This window comes from Toxotes jaculatrix, chromosome 10 (genome assembly GCF_017976425.1).
Source record: "Toxotes jaculatrix isolate fToxJac2 chromosome 10, fToxJac2.pri, whole genome shotgun sequence".
In the NCBI taxonomy this organism is placed as follows: Eukaryota; Metazoa; Chordata; class Actinopteri; family Toxotidae; genus Toxotes; species Toxotes jaculatrix.
Genome location: NC_054403.1, coordinates 26,302,293 through 26,319,504, shown reverse-complemented (window position 1 = coordinate 26,319,504; position 17,212 = coordinate 26,302,293). Strand labels below are relative to the sequence as shown.

General features: G+C 40.3%; 1 protein-coding gene across 2 annotated transcripts; it reads right to left on the bottom strand.

The window, feature by feature from the left end:
- Nucleotides 1-7,980: 7,980 nt before the first annotated feature.
- On the bottom strand, nt 7,981-16,974 carry lman2 (lectin, mannose-binding 2). Of its 2 annotated transcripts, XR_005894738.1 has the most exons (9): nt 16,775-16,974; nt 15,538-15,656; nt 15,101-15,218; nt 14,476-14,558; nt 13,408-13,569; nt 12,997-13,111; nt 12,711-12,830; nt 10,653-12,214; nt 7,981-7,991 (listed from the first exon to the last, which is right to left on the bottom strand). XR_005894738.1 is itself a non-coding variant. In XM_041048614.1 (8 exons), the coding sequence occupies exons 1-8, from the start codon at nt 16,908-16,910 to the stop codon at nt 12,054-12,056; spliced, it is 1,014 nt and encodes a 337-aa protein (XP_040904548.1). In that variant the 5' UTR covers nt 16,911-16,974; the 3' UTR covers nt 9,989-12,053. The 2 variants fall into 2 exon arrangements, 1 of the variants encoding a protein (XP_040904548.1); XM_041048614.1 differs by lacking the exon at nt 7,981-7,991 and having other exon boundaries at nt 9,989-12,214.
- Between the last annotated feature and the right edge of the window lie 238 nt (nt 16,975-17,212).

The following is a 17,212-nucleotide window of genomic DNA, read 5'->3' as shown; positions in this document are numbered from 1 at the left end:
AAATCTTTAATCAAATTTCAGTCTGATCTGAGGCAATGCTGAGTTTAATCCTGAGTTTTTCCCTCAGGGGAAATTAGAAGCACGGAGGAAAGATCGCTGAATTTTTTGGTGTAAACATGAATGAATGAGTCCTTAACTGCATACGTGACTGGCTCCCTCCACTTAAATCCCTCAGTCTTGTCTTTAAGCTTCCTCAGTTTTGCATTATTTACCTAGGGAGGAGCTTTACTGCATGTTATGGTTTATCCAGTTCTACAGTTCTTATGCAAGTTAAATTGAAAAACTTTGTAAGGAAGCCCTGATGCTCTGATCCTCGTGAAACAGAGCCACTGTGTGGTCTCTGCCAGCACTTCATTTAAACCTGGGCCTGAATTATAAATGTCTCATAAAGCAAACCAGTGGATTAACATGTATTGTCCAACATTGTTCTTGTACATCTCAGTAAATTTAAACTACAACCTGGCGCGTGCCCACAGCTTCAGCCACACAACCTGCAGCTGTTTGATTTCTGAACAATGTATTACCTGCTGCCCTGTGGTGTATTTGTTGTGTATGCTATGTGTGGACAGTTGTTCCTACCCTTGCTGCTATGCAACAGGAGCCAAGCTAACAGGGCCAAATGGAGCCGAGCCAACCCACTGGCCATTTTTATTTTAAATTCCAAAATCAATGTAATCCTGCAGGTATCACAGGTAAACACTTGTTAAGACCTGCCTTACTCTGGGTACATGGAAAACCTTTTCACTTAGCCCCAAAACTGAACCACCACTTTAGGGAAGAGACATATAAGATGGCAGGAAATGTAGGAAATCAAAAACCAAGACATGACAAGTATTGTGTTCTGCTTATTCAAAGAAACTTTGTCATGACTGCGGGAAAAAGGAAATCGGGCAAAAGAAGTTAATTCGATACCAGCCAGACTGTCGCCACCTGAGCACTTCAGTCTGACAGTCTGCTGGCGAGTTGGTCCGTGATTGGTCCCTTTTGTTTGTCTTTTTCCAGTCACTGTGATTGGTGGGTTCTGTTTGTCCACGCTGACCTGCTGTTAACATGTGTCACCTGTCAATCACATGTCTGACTCCTGAGAGCAACCTGTCAATCAGAAAGTGTCCAGAGAGGAAAAGAGACAAAATGAGAGGAGATAAACAACGAAGGTGACGGGAAGAAGTGAAGAAGAATAAAACTCAAAAGAAAAGATGGCTGTGTTTCCTGATACTTTTTCCAGATATTTTAAATATATTTTTAGTTAATAAGCTGATGAATATGATGCAGACAAGCTTCAAACTGAACATTTACAAGTAATTTTCAGATATTTTACTGATATTTTTCAAATATTCTACTAATGATCTTCAAATATTCTACTAATGATTTCCATTCTTTTCTTTTTCTCAAAACTCGAACCTACTATGGTGCAGACTGAGACATTTTCCCCTTCAGGTTCCCCTGGTTTTTGATGTGAGTCAAGGTCGGGACAGGGAGTTACAACACCAGGTGGTTTATGGACTACAAGAGAATCTGTTAACGTTTATGATCACAGTGTTAATGATTTGTGAAGTGAATATTTGCATCTTTGAAGGTTCTTCACTCAGTAAATCAAGTAAAAAAGTGCATGAATGGTGAAAATAAAAGTCACTCCACTCCGTGTCAGAGCTCAGCATCCATGTGCACGTGCACACGCTTCCTGTGGTTTCACATACACACATTATTCTAAACGGTCTACATTTGCCTGAGTAAGTCTCTGTACCTGACACCACAGCATCTATAATACAGTATTTTTTAAAATTCCCTTTGCCTGTGTGTGTTACACATCACCAACAGGCTGACGCTCACAGACAATTTTCATTTTACATTTTTGAAGGCTAACACAGAAATTAATTTTTAAAGTTACACAAAGTCAAACTAAAAAAGTACTAATAATTTATGGCAGTTGCTCAAATGCAGTCACAATTTTCATCAGACACAAGTCTAACTTGTTTTTTTTTTTTAGCTTCAATGGAAACGAATCAACGGCTGAGAAACTGGAAACTAAGGCTTTAGCTAATGATTATTTTTATAAATTAATCTGTTCATTATTTTCTCAATTAATTGATTAATTATTTAGTCAGTGTCCAACCCAATTTCCCAAAACCCAAGGTGATGTACTGACAAACAGAGTTTACTATCAAAGAAGATCAGAGGAAATTCATGTGACAAGCTGAAACAAGAATTTTGACAGTTTCTAAAAACCAGACTCAAAAACTAAAAATATTCTCAGAAGCAGAGCCCTGACATTTACAGCTGTGGCGCGAACCTTGGCATCATCCCACTGCAGTTGTCTTTATGTCCATGTGCAATATTCACTCTCACCCCTTTGGCTCTGGTTTGGTTTCCACCAACTCAGAGAGACATATCTGGCTCTTTGCTCGATGTCCCACTTTCACCACAAGTAATACTAAACCGAAACAGTGAGCTAAAAGAGGCTAAAAGTGAATACAGGTGCAGAGTTGGTTGCATTCTCCAAGGTTTTCAGCAATACAGTGAGTAGAGAATCTTCTGATTGATGGATTGTATTTGCCACATAGAGATTACTACTTACTACAACGCACAAGAACCCTATTAAAGCTTTAGTATTAGGCAAGAGAAATAAATATCATTAAGTAAATACTGAAGCTGGACTCTGTTTTCAGGACTGAAACACCTGGACTAAGAGGAAAAACAAAGGTGAATTGAACGTCCCCATCCGCACTGTGCGATGTGACTCAAAGCAAATGATAAAGATGCAAAAACTTAATTGAGCAAATGAATAAATGTAAAATGTAATGTAATATAATGTAAAAGCAGAACCAAATTTCAGGTTAAAAACAGGTCGGTATTGTCCCAGTTCTTCGGTTTAATATGAACATACAAACACACATTAAAACCACACACACCTCTGTGGCGTCTGGTTCCTGTTAGAGCGAGCGGTAATAAAAAAAAGTTAACGCGGGAGTTATGTCGACAGATTAAAGGCAGATCACGACCCAACCTTCACTCTGACACTGCTCCTGTTAGAGCGATTTAATGCAGAACCAGGTCCAACTCATTTAACTTCAGCTTGTTGTTTATCACCTGCAGCTGAAGGCACGCTCTCACATTAATCACAGCATTACTACAACATTATCTGTATGAAATGAAATGATTTATTTAGTTGCGTTACTTTTATTTATTTATTTACTTACGTTAAACCAGACCTGGCTGAGCGCCGTGCACTTTATGAGAGCGGTCCTTTATGAGAACATTCACCTCGCTGTACGCTTTCACACAAGGAGCTGCCAAGTGCAACAACACTCATTATTGCTGGCTACTACAAAATAAAGCACCTCAACAACATTTGTGACATGAGGAGAGAGCATTTCTTATTTCCTTTTTATAAGTATATTACTGCATTTTGCATTATAAGCATTGTGTGTGCACAAACCTAACAAATATATAAATACAAATACAACAAACTGGGTGGAATTGTTCAAATCATACAAAGTTTTTGGACCACTTCTTCATGCAAATGCTACCAAAACCAATGAGGAAAGTAAGGTAATAAATAAAAAAAAATATTCCTGGGTATTAATGCTGCTATTAATATCAATATTGATAAAATATGAACTTGCAATTTTATTGATTCAATATCAGAATATTTGGACAAATAGCTGCAAACTACTGGTTACAAATGGTTCTTCCTGAAAGCTTTTACAGTACAACAGGGATCATGTCTGTAAGGTTGATGTTGTTAAATCAGTTTATTTACTTGTACCTGATTTTACATAATCTGATGACCTTCTGGGATTCTGCAAAGCATCAGTGGTTCACATCCGCTAGAACAACCCTACAAGGCTTTACTCATCTATGCCCCCCGGATTCCTGTTGGCTGATGTTGCTCAGAATGACACAGCAGTTCAGCGAGTGTGCGGGAAAAGAGAACTAACTGCTGCAGCTGCTTCATGTGTAATTCAAAAGCAAAGGGGTGTCAGGGGTTAGTCATGAGCTATTCAGCTTTCACTGCCATTCATCAGGGTCTGCAGACACACAAAGGCTCTCAGTCACACCTGAAGATTTCACATGTTAACCATATGCTGACGTGTAAGTCACAGCATAAAGCAGTGGAAAGGTGAAACAGGGGAGAGGCGTGTTAAAGAGCAGGGTAAAGAAAGGACAGTCAAGGCTCTGCGAGCTCAAGGACCTCTGTCACTGACGAGAAGACCTGCGTGGATGGAAATGGAAAGAATAAAAGCTCACTGTGAATTGATGCATGGGAGCAGTTCCTTCTTATTTTCCATGATTTAAACATCTTCACGTCATCTATAAGCTGGTCATGTTTGATTAATCACGCAGTGCTGCCACAGAGGAAGTCATATCTTATGTATTCATTCATTATAATGGGCTTAGGTCCATGTACAGAAGCTTAGGGCTAATTATTTTCTGCATTGTTTTAAATAATCAGGAATTTAATCAGAATTTGTTTAAAATAAAAAAGTATTAGAGTTAAAACTGGATGCTCTAAGTACATTTCTCTGTAGTTTAACTGGATTTTCTGAGCTGTAATCTGACTTTCTACTGACCCCAGTAGATTTTTTCATCACTCTAAACCAACAGAAGCACATTCTAAGGATCCGTGGCCCCAATCTGTCTTCAGTAATCTGTAGTTTTTGATAAGCAGGACCTAGGGGTGGATAAAATCTTATAACACTGCTCATATAAATTTTATACAGAGAAATCAATACATGATGTGATATAGTAAATTTAATTTTTCAAGAAATTCAATAGAGAAGCTGTTTATAGATAAAATAACCAGATGGGAATGTGTGTATGCTTAATCCGGTAAAAAATAAATACCTGACAAATGAATGTAGTGCACTTTGTCACGTTGCTGCACAAATCCCGTAAAACCAATATCACCATAAAGCAGCCGCGCTCATTGATTTGCAACATTTCCCATGACGGCCGAATAAAACCAGAGATGCAGATACGGGGAGATACTACCCTGGGACAAACAGCAAATCTCTGATGGTTCATAAATTTGCCCAACATCAAATTACCCAGCAATTGCCCAGTTTCCTCACTGGGAACAAACCAGACATCAGAAAATCAGTTTTGACTTCTTCTCCTAATCAAAATTTCAGTGTTTCCCAGTATAAACAAAAGAAAAGAAACAACTAACGAGCCTTATTTACACAACCACAAGACTGCAGAGAGATGTTAGCACTTTACTCAGTAAGAGACATTACAAGTTGCTCTCTGTGAAGTTTTACTGCAGCTGAACGAGGCGGAGGAGGAGGAGGAGGAAAAGAGAGCAACCATGGATGTGACTCGATGAAACTCCTTTTAAATATGAGTTGAAGTGCAACTAGCCCTTCTTTTCTCTCCCTCACACATTTGTACCTTTGTGAGGACTCTCATCAACATAATGCATTCCGTAGTCCCTTAACCATCGCAAGTAAACGCCTAACCCCAACCCTAACCTAAACCTGATTCTAACCTGAACCCTAAAAACAAATCTTAACCCTTAAACAGCTGTTCGAAGGTGGTGTCACAAAGAGACGACCATCCAAAACGTCATCACTCCAGTGGTTTAAAACACAAACTGGTCCTCACAATGCATAGCCATACAAATACACACACAAGTGTTAGAAAGTGTAGCTAACGCAGATTAAAGTGATTACAGAGCTGGAACTTCATGTTCCTGCCAGGGGAGATGCTGGGTCTTGCATTCGCTGTCGTATAACAGAGACTGTGGGTTTCAAATAGAGAAGTCCTCGTGTTAGACGAGGAACTGAGCCGTCGTCATGGACGGGCGGTGGGAGCAGGCCTGCTGCTTTCTATCCACACACAAGAGAAGACTGAGAAAACAACTAAAGAGGTGGGAAGATGGAAAGACAGCGACTGTGGTGAAATGTGCTGCAGCGTGGGGTTCAACTCAGCGTCCATGTATCACCTGATCTAAATAATAAAGCAGTCACAAATAGTGAGAGTATGGAGAAGCCACAGAATCTTTCCTTTAGCGACTGGACAAATGTCACAGTTTGGCCCCTTAGCTTTAAAAAGCCTGTGTCCACTGCATGATTTTGGCCTGTCCCCAACAAAAGCTGATCAACTTGACAGAAGCATGGTCACAATCTTTAGTTGGTCCAGTAGTTCTAGGGAGCACTGTGCCGTGCAAACAGCAGCTGCCTCACTCCACAACCACAACGAATCTGAGGATGGCAAACCAAGTGGCAACTAACGGAGGCACAGGAAACAGGTGGGGCATCATCCTACTTTTCACCACCTTCATCCTAAGGAGCTTGTATGACACCACAACTGCCTGCACTATACTGAGGGGTAAGACTCTCTCTGACCACCAACAAATGACAAGTTCAAATTAATCGGAAGGATCTTTGGTTCACGTATGTTCAAACTTCACCTTTTGAAAAAGTGACAGCCTGAACTGAGACACATCCGCCGGTGACTGAGGCAGAGCGATGAAAGACAACACGAGAAAAACACAAGGCCACATTACATTTTTTGGGAGGACTCATTGTTTTTCATTGTGTTACTGCTGATAGCGCCTGATCTCTAACAGCATGTTTTTCTAGTTGTAGCAGCAGTGGGACCTCCATTCTTCTGACTTTGTCCAAAATGAATTCAAAGAGTTTTGAAAAGAGTTGGTGAATTTCCTTGACTCACAAAAGAACATGTCCTTCAATTAAAGTTTACCCAACACACTGTATTGTGTTATTCAAAGTTTCACCAAATTATTAATCTGTAGAGACAGTGACACTCACCCAGCTCTGCCACTGCCTCGCTCTGCGTGCTGAGAGGACCATTCACTAACAAAGCATTGGTGCTGAGAGGATTTTCTTTCTTGCCTTCAAGGACACAAAATGAATATTTTTTTTAGTTACAAAGCATTACCGGACACAAAGCTGACTGCACAGTAGGTTGTAGCAGCCAAAGTCATGTGTAGTCCTGTGTTGTATCTTGTGTTTACATTGATCTGCTCTGTATGAATTCTTCTGCATTCATTCATTCATGTGCATCATTCATGTATATCTGCAAAGACTTTTGTGCAGATGCTGTTTCCTTCACAGGACTTCCTCCAGAGATTTATCTTGAGAATACTGGACAGATAAGAAGAATACGTACAAAGCAATAACTGATTTAAGGCTGCAACTAAATATTGTTTTCAGTGTCAATAAAACTTGCATTTGTCTTCATTTTCCTTTTTATTTAGAATACCAGCACCATTTGTTTTATACACTTTCCTTTCATTTCCATTATTCATAAAAACATAGTGATAGCCACTGATCAATAATGAAAATAATCCTGACTCTAACATGTCTCCCCTCTGTACTGTGACCACCATGTCATTCAGTCCCAGGTGGAAGGTTTTCATAGATGTAGGCTGTCGACCCTGAGGCAAGAGCTCACTCTGTCAGTCAGGTTTCCAGTCAATCACAGCCTCCAGGTGTGAAAGTGGAAGTATGAACTGTGGGCTATTTAAACCGCTGCCCCTGTCTCACACACACACACACACACACACACACACACACACACACACACACACACACACACACACACACACACCAGAATACCTGTTCAGCCAATGATTGCTTGGTTAGATTGATAGTCAGTCTGTGTGTGTGTGTGTGTGTGTGTGTGTGTGTGTGTGTGTGTGTGTGTGTGTGTGTGTGTGTGTGTGTGTGTGGAGCCTGTGGGGCTGCCACACTGTGCAGCCGTGCTGGGTAATGAAAATTCAATGATGTGCTTGAATACTCTTAAAGTGTCGTGTAGAAAGTGATGGGGGATGCTGATAGAAGATGGATTTTCACATCATCTTTGGGGCTCAGCCTGAGGGTCACGAGAGGATCTTCAGACTCTGTGTGTGTGTGTGTGTGTGTGTGTGTGTGTGTGTGTCTGTGACATAATTCAAGCTGAAAAACAGAGTTATAATGTATTAACTCTGACCATTATGCTTTTAAAAAATATATCAACTTTTCAGCCTTGAGCCTTTCTCCAATAAAAAACAAGGTAAACACCAACATTTGCTGACCACACTGGTTATTAATCATTTTTTATCTCAAAGGAAACAGCATACAGCTGTGAGCAGAACTCTGACAAACATCTGAGTTTTTCAGAGTGAGAAAAAGAGCAGCGTTCTACGTTATATCAGATAAGAGAGAACGTAAGCACGCACACACACACACACACACACACACACACACACACACACACACACACACACACACAGCTGTGTTAAGCTCTGGCAGAGGATGAAAATCAATACTATATCACCATCTTGTGGTTAAAAAAAACAGAACATTAATAATCCTCAACCAATGAGGAACAGGTTTATTTCAGTCAGATCACAGGATCAATGCATACAGGACACCTGTTCAGGTGAGATGAATAAATCTAATCCCAGCAGTCCACCAGACTTGCAGCAGCAGGCCGGAGCTCATCAGCAATGCAGCCGGTAATTATTCACTTACGCAAATTAAACTCACAAAAATCCATAAGCAGTTTAGGTGTTTATCAATAAAGATTTGTAGATAAAGCTAACACTGTTCTGAGTCTCCAGTGAAGATCACGGTACAGATAATTAAATATGAGAATGGGCTGTGAGCAAGACAAGAGTCGCATTTACATCCCTGAAACCACCTGAACCAGACACCTGAGCTCCCACAGTGAACCTGGCATTTATATGCTGCAAAGCCTTTAAGTCAGCGAAACGCACAGCAGTGGAAGAAGTTCTCGGATCAGATTTACTTCAGTAAAAACAGCGACGACACAAAGAAAGAACACTGTTACAGGTAAAAGGCATGTGTTCAAAACTCCACCTGAGTGAAATTACACGGAGCTTTGCACCGCTCCAGAATAACAGGGAGTAGGAAGTACACTAATGCAGTGGAGTAAAAGTAGAAGGCGCCATCAAGTGGAAAACGTACAAACTCTAAGAATTATACTTTCTACACCACCACTTTATACTCAGAGAAAGAGTGAGAACATTACACCGCCAAGTACGAAACAACCAAACAACAGCTCGATCCGAATTAATGAATTAATTCACAACTAACACCAGAACAAACAGAGCCACTGCACACTGGACACAGATTAGCTGCCAGAAAACATGATGAAAAACAGCCAGCGGCATCACACAACAGCTAGCATGCTAATCACAGAAAAACAGCGACATCGCACTGTGATTAGCATGTTAGCAAACAGCTAGCATGCTAATCACAGAAAAACAGCGGCATCGCACTGTGATTAGCATGCTAGCTAAACAGCTAGCACTTACCTGGATTTCGTGAAGCGGTGAGTGACACTCGGCGTCTGGTGGATAGTGGTGATATGGCGAACAACTAGTGCAGGAAACCGTTAGTTTGAGCTGCAAAAACCATCCTGGGATTAGTCAGCGCGCGGTTAACGGGCTATCCAACTTATGAAATGATTAGAAAACGGTAAAGGTAGATCCAGGTGTTTCGCAAACACAGAGCGCGTTTTTGGCGGCGAGTGGGCGGGGCATCGACATTTAAAATAGAGGGCCTTAATGGACCTCCCGCTAAGCCCCACCCCCCTTAGGCCCTGTTTAGACCTGTCCAGGTGATCCGATCACAGGTGGACACCTGTATAGATGTACACCTGTACAGATGTACAGTACAGGTGTGAATGCGCCGAATCTAAAAATTGTATGTAAGGACAGTGCTTGTTTAAATGTGCTCAGTTACTATAAGCAGTTTATTTTCTGTATTTGTGCTACTTTCCTGGATTATTTTCATTTCACTGTTTCAGAAGAAATCACTCTATATTTGTTCTTTATATTCCAATCCAAAAAGCTACATTAAAATATTATTTACTTGTAATTACAGGGATAACATTAACCCATAAATATTTACATAATAATTTATCACTTCAAAAGAGGGCATCAGGGATTTTTGGTGGTGGTAAAAACTTAATACACCACAATTCACAGCCAAACACTTTCTTTCTCATTTTAATACATTATTTCTGATAAGAGGAGCAGTTTCAAGTCTCATCAAAAACCAAACTGATGTGGCAGAGGCAAATACAGAAGGGCATCGAGAACACAGGAGCAGAGACAAAAATGCTGAGTCCAGCTAAAAGATTAAAAAAAAAAAAAAAAAATCTGTATTCTGTCAGTCATTAAAGCACAAGTGTGTCATCAAATCCCTAATTTTACTTTTAGCATCTATATTAAATGTTTAACAATACGGGGACTTAACCAAACAGGAACATTCTGGAAATCAAAGCTGAAAGAAAAACAACAGAAAAATGACAGTAACAGAAATTAAAGAGGATTTAAAGGACAAACTGTCTGTGGACTTCAAGGTTCAACAACTCCTCTTCTGAGTCTGTGAGGGCTTCATGATTAACACTGCCTGTATCTATTAATCACACTTGCCGCTGTTACTGATTCTAATATTAATTTCACTTAAGAACTGAACCAAATCGCAAAGCTTTAGAATTATTAATTGAAAACAAACCCACAGAAAAATAACAAAATCATATTGTAGATAAAACCCCAAAACACTCCTGGAAAGACTCTGAAAAAAAAAAGGGTAAAAAAAAAAGAAAAGAGCATAAAATATTTCAGCTTAAAGGACTGAGGTTCTTCAGATTTCAGAATCCATCCACTGGTGCACTGAACTCTTTCTTCTGTATTGGACTGTGGAGAAATTGTGTTACACAGTAGGAGCTTCACAAGATGTCACTCATTATGACTTCAAATGGTACACAAACACACAGAAAAATATTACTGTGTGTGTCAAGAATGTGCCGTCACACTATTGTCCTGTACAGAGATAATGACTGAAGAGCCATTTCTTCACCTGTGATTTCACACAGCAGGGATCTGACTGGTTTTATTTTTCAAAACAAGCAGTTCCAATATGTGTCAGCTCGACGTGTTCTGGACCAAATGCTTGAATGAGAACCTAACTGACAGATTAAAAATCCAGTGGTGGCCCACCCCTGCTGGAAAACAGAAACGGATGTTTCACACAATCAGTTTGGATTAAAAAGAAGAATTGGGTGTGAAGCAGGAGCAAAGATAGTTAACATGGCTGAGCAGATTAAATAAAATAAAATAAAATAAAGAGCTAAAAAAACAAAAGCAAACTTCATGAATTCAAGAACAAACATCATTATGCTGACAGGCAGTCTTTGATGCTTGATTCTTATCTTGCCAATTCAAAATAAAAGAAAAAAGAGAGAAACATTATGATCCTAAATACTCAGTACTGTTGTGTACACACAGTGGTTACTGACAATATACCTGTTCCACAGTCCTCCTAAACATACTACTGCATTCTCTTCTGTCTCAAATATACATGGAGAGCATGTTGTCCACAGTTTCAATAAATTCCAAGTTACTTAAAAATGCTAATGCTTAAAAATGAGCAACAATGAATTTTCTAAATGTCAGAAAGAGTCACACAGAGTGAAATCAGCTAATTCATCACTCTTTTTTGTATCCTGACAATGTTTTGCATTTTAGCAGAGAAGCACATAACATAAGCCACAGACCATCACTGTGAAATATATTAGATTTTTTTTAAGTGGAGATACTTTTCTTCTTCTAGTAAATAATCAGGTAAAACAGCCTGGAAGACAAAAACAAAAATCTAAAGTTCACCATTGTGTAGCATCACACCTGAAGCAGAGAAAAGGGCTGAAAATACCTGATTAACCTGTGAGTAGGTGAGAACACAATCTTTTACGAATCTGAAAAACTCAGAGTGCAAAGTTTGTTAATGATAGTAAACGTATTATAACCCTGTAATGAATGAACACAAAGACGTGGAGAAAAAAAAAAAACAGCATTTATCAGGGTCACTCATGACGTCACGTCACCGCTAGCTCTGTACGTTCTTACCAACATCACAAGTTACCAAAATTCACTCCAACTGCAGTGCTTCAAAGATATAAACATTTGTACAATCTTTAGAAAAAAATTCACATTGAATGTGCTCAATCTGTCATCTGGAAACAGTTCGTTCCACGGCAAACACCTCTCTGATAAGGCGGTCCTTTCTCCTCTCTCCTCAGTAAAACCTCTTGTTCCTCTCCTGTCTCTTCTGGAAAACTACAGCTCCCACCACGGCGCACACTACAATTCCCAGCAGAGCACACAGCAGAAGCAGGAAGACCTTCCAGCCTGTGAGGGGCGTGCCGCGGAAGTTTCCGGTTGGATCGTCAATGTTGTCTGTGGAGGAGGAAGAAAGTCCACGTCGGTTTGATGCTCATCTGATTTGTGGGTGATTGTTCACTTGCTTGTGACTGATGAAACTAATACCTTTAGCTTAACTTAGGTTAATAGGTGCATGTATGTTGTCTCGCCATCAACTCAAAATATCACCAATTACTGTAAGAACACGTAACATTTAACAGCTTGTTGCATTAATTCTTCCCTCCGCCTCTCCTTCTATCTGCTGCAGCAGTTCATGCGCTTATTTTGGGGATTTGTTGACTGGATCTGTGTTTGAGATTTGGGTGCATGATAATCTGTCAGTGTTCAGGAAAAACAAACATTTCATTTGGTTTTTACAGTGTGTGCCATGTTTGCCAGTAGCAACCTACAACACTAAGCTTTGTTATTTTTATGGTCGTCACTGATTTTATTTGCATTTGATGGAAATGCTCTACATACAGATACGGAAGAAACCTGATCCTTAATCAAGGTTCCTGAAACTTTGATCTACCTTTAGGGGACTTGAGGAGGCTGACACTGGGCTCGATCTTGGTCCAGTCCAGGTTCTCCTCCTCGGGGGTGTGTTCTACCATCAGCTGGTAGAGCTTCATGGAGATGATATCATGGTTGTCTGGAACATAATAAGTTAATTAAAACAGCTAGAAAATCTGTAATAATTTGTACTTTAAAAAACGGTAAAAAGCTACGACTGGAATAAATTCCTGAGCTATGTGGAGGAATGCAAAGACTTTATTCTTGTTTTGTTGTTAGTGTGCATCTTTCCACCGCGGACCTACCAGACAGATCTCCTGTAGCTGCGGAGGCTCCAAAAAAATATCCAGTGGGAAGACGAACACCTCCGATGTCGATGCACTCCTTCCACTCGTTCTTATCATCCACGTCAACCATCACCTGCAGGATACAAACTGGATGTGAGTGATGCAAAATAAAGCAGGCACTTTATTTGTGACAAGTGGTAAAAAGCTGCAAAACAAGGAAACAAAAAAAAAACTGTAGTATAAAAGTTTGAATCCGAACACAAATACGTGAGTTCACGAGCGCTGGTTTTATAATCATCATGTTATATTTTACTGCACTAAATTATGTCTGGATTATATACAGCTAAATTCAGTCCAACAGCCGATGAACTAAATTAAGAAAAGATATGTAGCATCCCTGAGAAAACACAAAGGAGGGACTTCACATACAGTGAGCCTTCCTTTGGAGTAGCGGATGGCGAGGTACGTGTCGTGGTCTCTGTTCCTGATCTCAGCCGAGCAGCCTCCCAGCTCCGACAATCGCCCGTCTTTGCCGTGATCGTAACTCACAGAGCCGTTGTTCACCATGGCCGAAATGTACGGGAAGGACCGCTAATGACAGAAAGGAAAGGCTGAGCTAATAAATCTTAAAAACAGGTATTATACACATAACTTACATAAAGATGATGGACAAATGAATACACAAAATTAAATAAAATAAAACAAAGGAAGCCCACGATACCTTTCAGTGTCATATCAGCTCATGTTTATACAAACACAAAGGCTAGCTTCACACTGCAGCAGAGTTACCAGATGGGAGTTACCAAACAGGTACCTTTATTCATACGTCTTCCCAGTTGTTCCTGAGATTTTGGTTACAGTGTGTGTGTGTTCAGCTTTTTAATAAACTAACTGAACAACACCATGTTTATATGTTTTGTCAGTATTGAGCCTTCAAACGTAAGATGGATGATCTGTGTAGTACCACAGGACCGCGTCGTCCAGATTTCAGCTGTTCACAGGAAAATAGCATGCGACTCCAATGAGGGATAAAAAAAAGGAAAAACTGGGACACTTTCAGCTGCAATGTGAAAGTAGCTTGTGTCACAAGACAAGTGCTCTTAAAAAAATGTATGTTACGACATTTGATGAAGTAAAGACAGCACAGTTTCTGCCACAGAACCATCATGCTCAATAATTTGTGTGATTAAATTTAAATAAAATTTTTGCTGCAGAACAAATTTGTAAAATTATAGCAAAGCAAATTCTGCAGGGCTTTCCCTGCTCGCATGCTTGAACTTCTGACGATATGCCAATTTAAAGTGAAGAAAACAAAATGTACACCGAGACGGCATGCTGACGAGTAAAACCTGAGCAACCACTCACATCCGTCGCATCATCGTTAGAGTAAGTATCTATAAAAACGGCCAGCCCGTGGAAGAGAGCATTGTTGGAAAACACAGGCCCTGCAAAAAAACAAGCCGGTCAATTACCATGAGCCACACACTGCACACTTACATCCATTCCATGGAGGTCATTGCGGAAGGTATCCAAAAAAATAGCCAGGCCAAGAAACTGATCTTGGTTTCCAAACACTGGGCCTAGGATGGAGGCAGAGATGAGGCGAGACATGAGCAGACAACTTGAGACACTTTTCTGTGGTCAGCAGTGACGAGAGCTAGCTGAGACGATGAGACACAAACGATGATAGAAACCTTAACGATGGAGTGAGAATGGTGAGTGTCCATTTACGCTCAGAGTGTAAGAGTTTTCCAACTTTGCAAGACTTTACACTTTGATTTCATAACAATATTTTCTTTTCAGCAGCACATTTTAGCTGTGTCATGAAATGATTATATGATTTTCAACATCTTGTTTTGGAGCATCGCTAAACAGTGTGATCACCTCAACCTTCAGTTGGGCTGCAGTCGATCAGTTTATATCACAAGAGAGCAGTGGTCAAAAAAGCAGTGGTTAGATGAGGAGCTGCAGGTGACAGTTCTGCATTTTCAGTAAATCCAAATTTCGCCACGTTGACGCACAAAGGATCAACATAAAACGAAGTGAGATCATCTGGACGAGTTTCTTCCACAAAAGCAGTAACTCAGCAGAAAAGCAGCACGAGCCTGAGAAGCATCATTACCTGGATGCAGTCTGTCCTTTGTGTACCAGATAGCAATGCCATCGCCATGGAGATTCTTTTTTCCTGATCCATGAACTTTAAACTGAACGTGCATTTCCCAGTCCTTCAGGTAACAAGGCTGTAGAACAGGAAGAGGAAAAGCGATTACTTTGTATGACGGCATCATAAAATGAGCAAAGCAAGTATTTTACCAAACTTAAACTGGAGTAAACTGGAGATAAACGTTTAAAATCACTGGTCCAGACTATTTCAGCCCGCAAGGCCTCGCACAATGGCGTGTTTACTGTTGCTTCAAGGTACTGCTGATCAGGTCCTGAGCAGGGAACACATTCTTCCGGTACAATTGGATTCATTATTATGAGACCACGTTGTGAATGTGACATAGACTTATTGAGAACATATTGGTAAATGAGGCCCCGTGTCTGATCTATCCTCACCACAGTATTCCAGATGGATCCCTGCTTGCTTCTCTCATCTGGAGTGAGTCGGACATATGAGCCCGTCACCAGTGTGCTTCCCCAGAAGTCCCACTGACTGCTAGGGCTGCTGCCAACACCTGCAAGATGAACAGATGAAAGGACAAGACATGATCAGACACAAAAGAGAACATGACGGACGAAGGAGAAGTCAAGTTGTTTTCAAGCTATTGCTCATTTACACGTTGCTTTGGGTTGATCTTACTTTAGCTGCTGACCAGATCAGCTGCATGACTGTGCCAGATCCCAGTTTTCAGTACAGAGCTCCTTTACATAGTATGTGCTGTTCTCTTCTTATGTAAACATCATCACACCATTTCTAGTGGCCACATGAGCAAATATGCACATCTCATAAAACGGGTAGAACACAACATTCCCTCAGCCTCTATGGAGGCAGGTCGAGGGCTTTGCACATTCACATTGTTCAGTTTCATTTTTAGAGGGTTTTCTAACTAATGTCTTCCTCTAAAAAAAATTATGTTGACAATTTGTGAAAAGTTACTGTTTTGTTGAAAAGCCATGCTGCGTTGTTGATCAGATGTTTGCCAAATTTACCAGCAATGAACAGCCCATACCAGCAGCCCCTTAACTACACATAAAATCTATACTGAATAATTTTTAATACATTTATTTAAACGCAAGCTGTACAGTTTTAAATTATCTAATTTATGCTGACACCATGATAATGTCACTATGGTTTGTCTGAAGTCTACAAAAAAAAAACAATAAAAAACTGTTACATAATACAGTGATAAAAATGCAGATTTAACGTACTGCACACCTCAAGCAAGTTTCACAAACCGTCTTGAACTACGCCACAACATATGGAAATGAATGCAAAACAACTAAGTGATTCACCACCTAATGTTTGGCGGCTAAACCATAAAACCGACACCTTGTTTGGTTTACCAATGTTTTAACATTTTTAACATTCTGAGTCACAGGTTTGGTGTGTTTTCACCTCGATGGCAGAGTTTTTAATTTTTTGATGTGACACAGCCCTGAGCGTTTATATTGAATTTTGAAACCGTCATATATACATATAACCGTCTGTTATCAGACTAGGTCGTATAAGTGACCCAAAAAACGCGACAGTCGCGTAGATTAATCGTCCGAGACGTAACTAAATAACTCCTTGAAACAGATGGGAGAGTGGGCAAACATCAGGTTAGCTAACGAGCTAACTAAACCACCTTACCTTGGTACGGTTTCATCAACGAGTGCTCTCTCTTCAGATGTTCCGCGTTTCCGTCCGTTATATCGCAACATACTAGAGACGCCTCGAGTATCAGAAAGACCAGTGTTGTGTCCAGAAATGCTCCAAAACTCTTCATTTTGTCCAAACAGCTTCGGAGAGAAACTCTCACAACAAATTTGCTCTTCGAAACTCCATAAATCGAGCCTGTCCCTTCTCTGTTGTCGTCCGGAAAGAAGCCGCATGATTCCGACGTTTATCGCCGCATTTCCTAAACCGGGGAAACGCATTTCTTCCTTGCGTGACTCTAAAAATAATACGTACGTAAAGGCAAAAATATTAGTCGTACAAAAATCAAATCAACGTGAAACATTTTAATTTCTAAAACACGGAGGATGCGTTGAGCTGTGCGTGTTTCCACACGGACGACTTTTGTGGAAG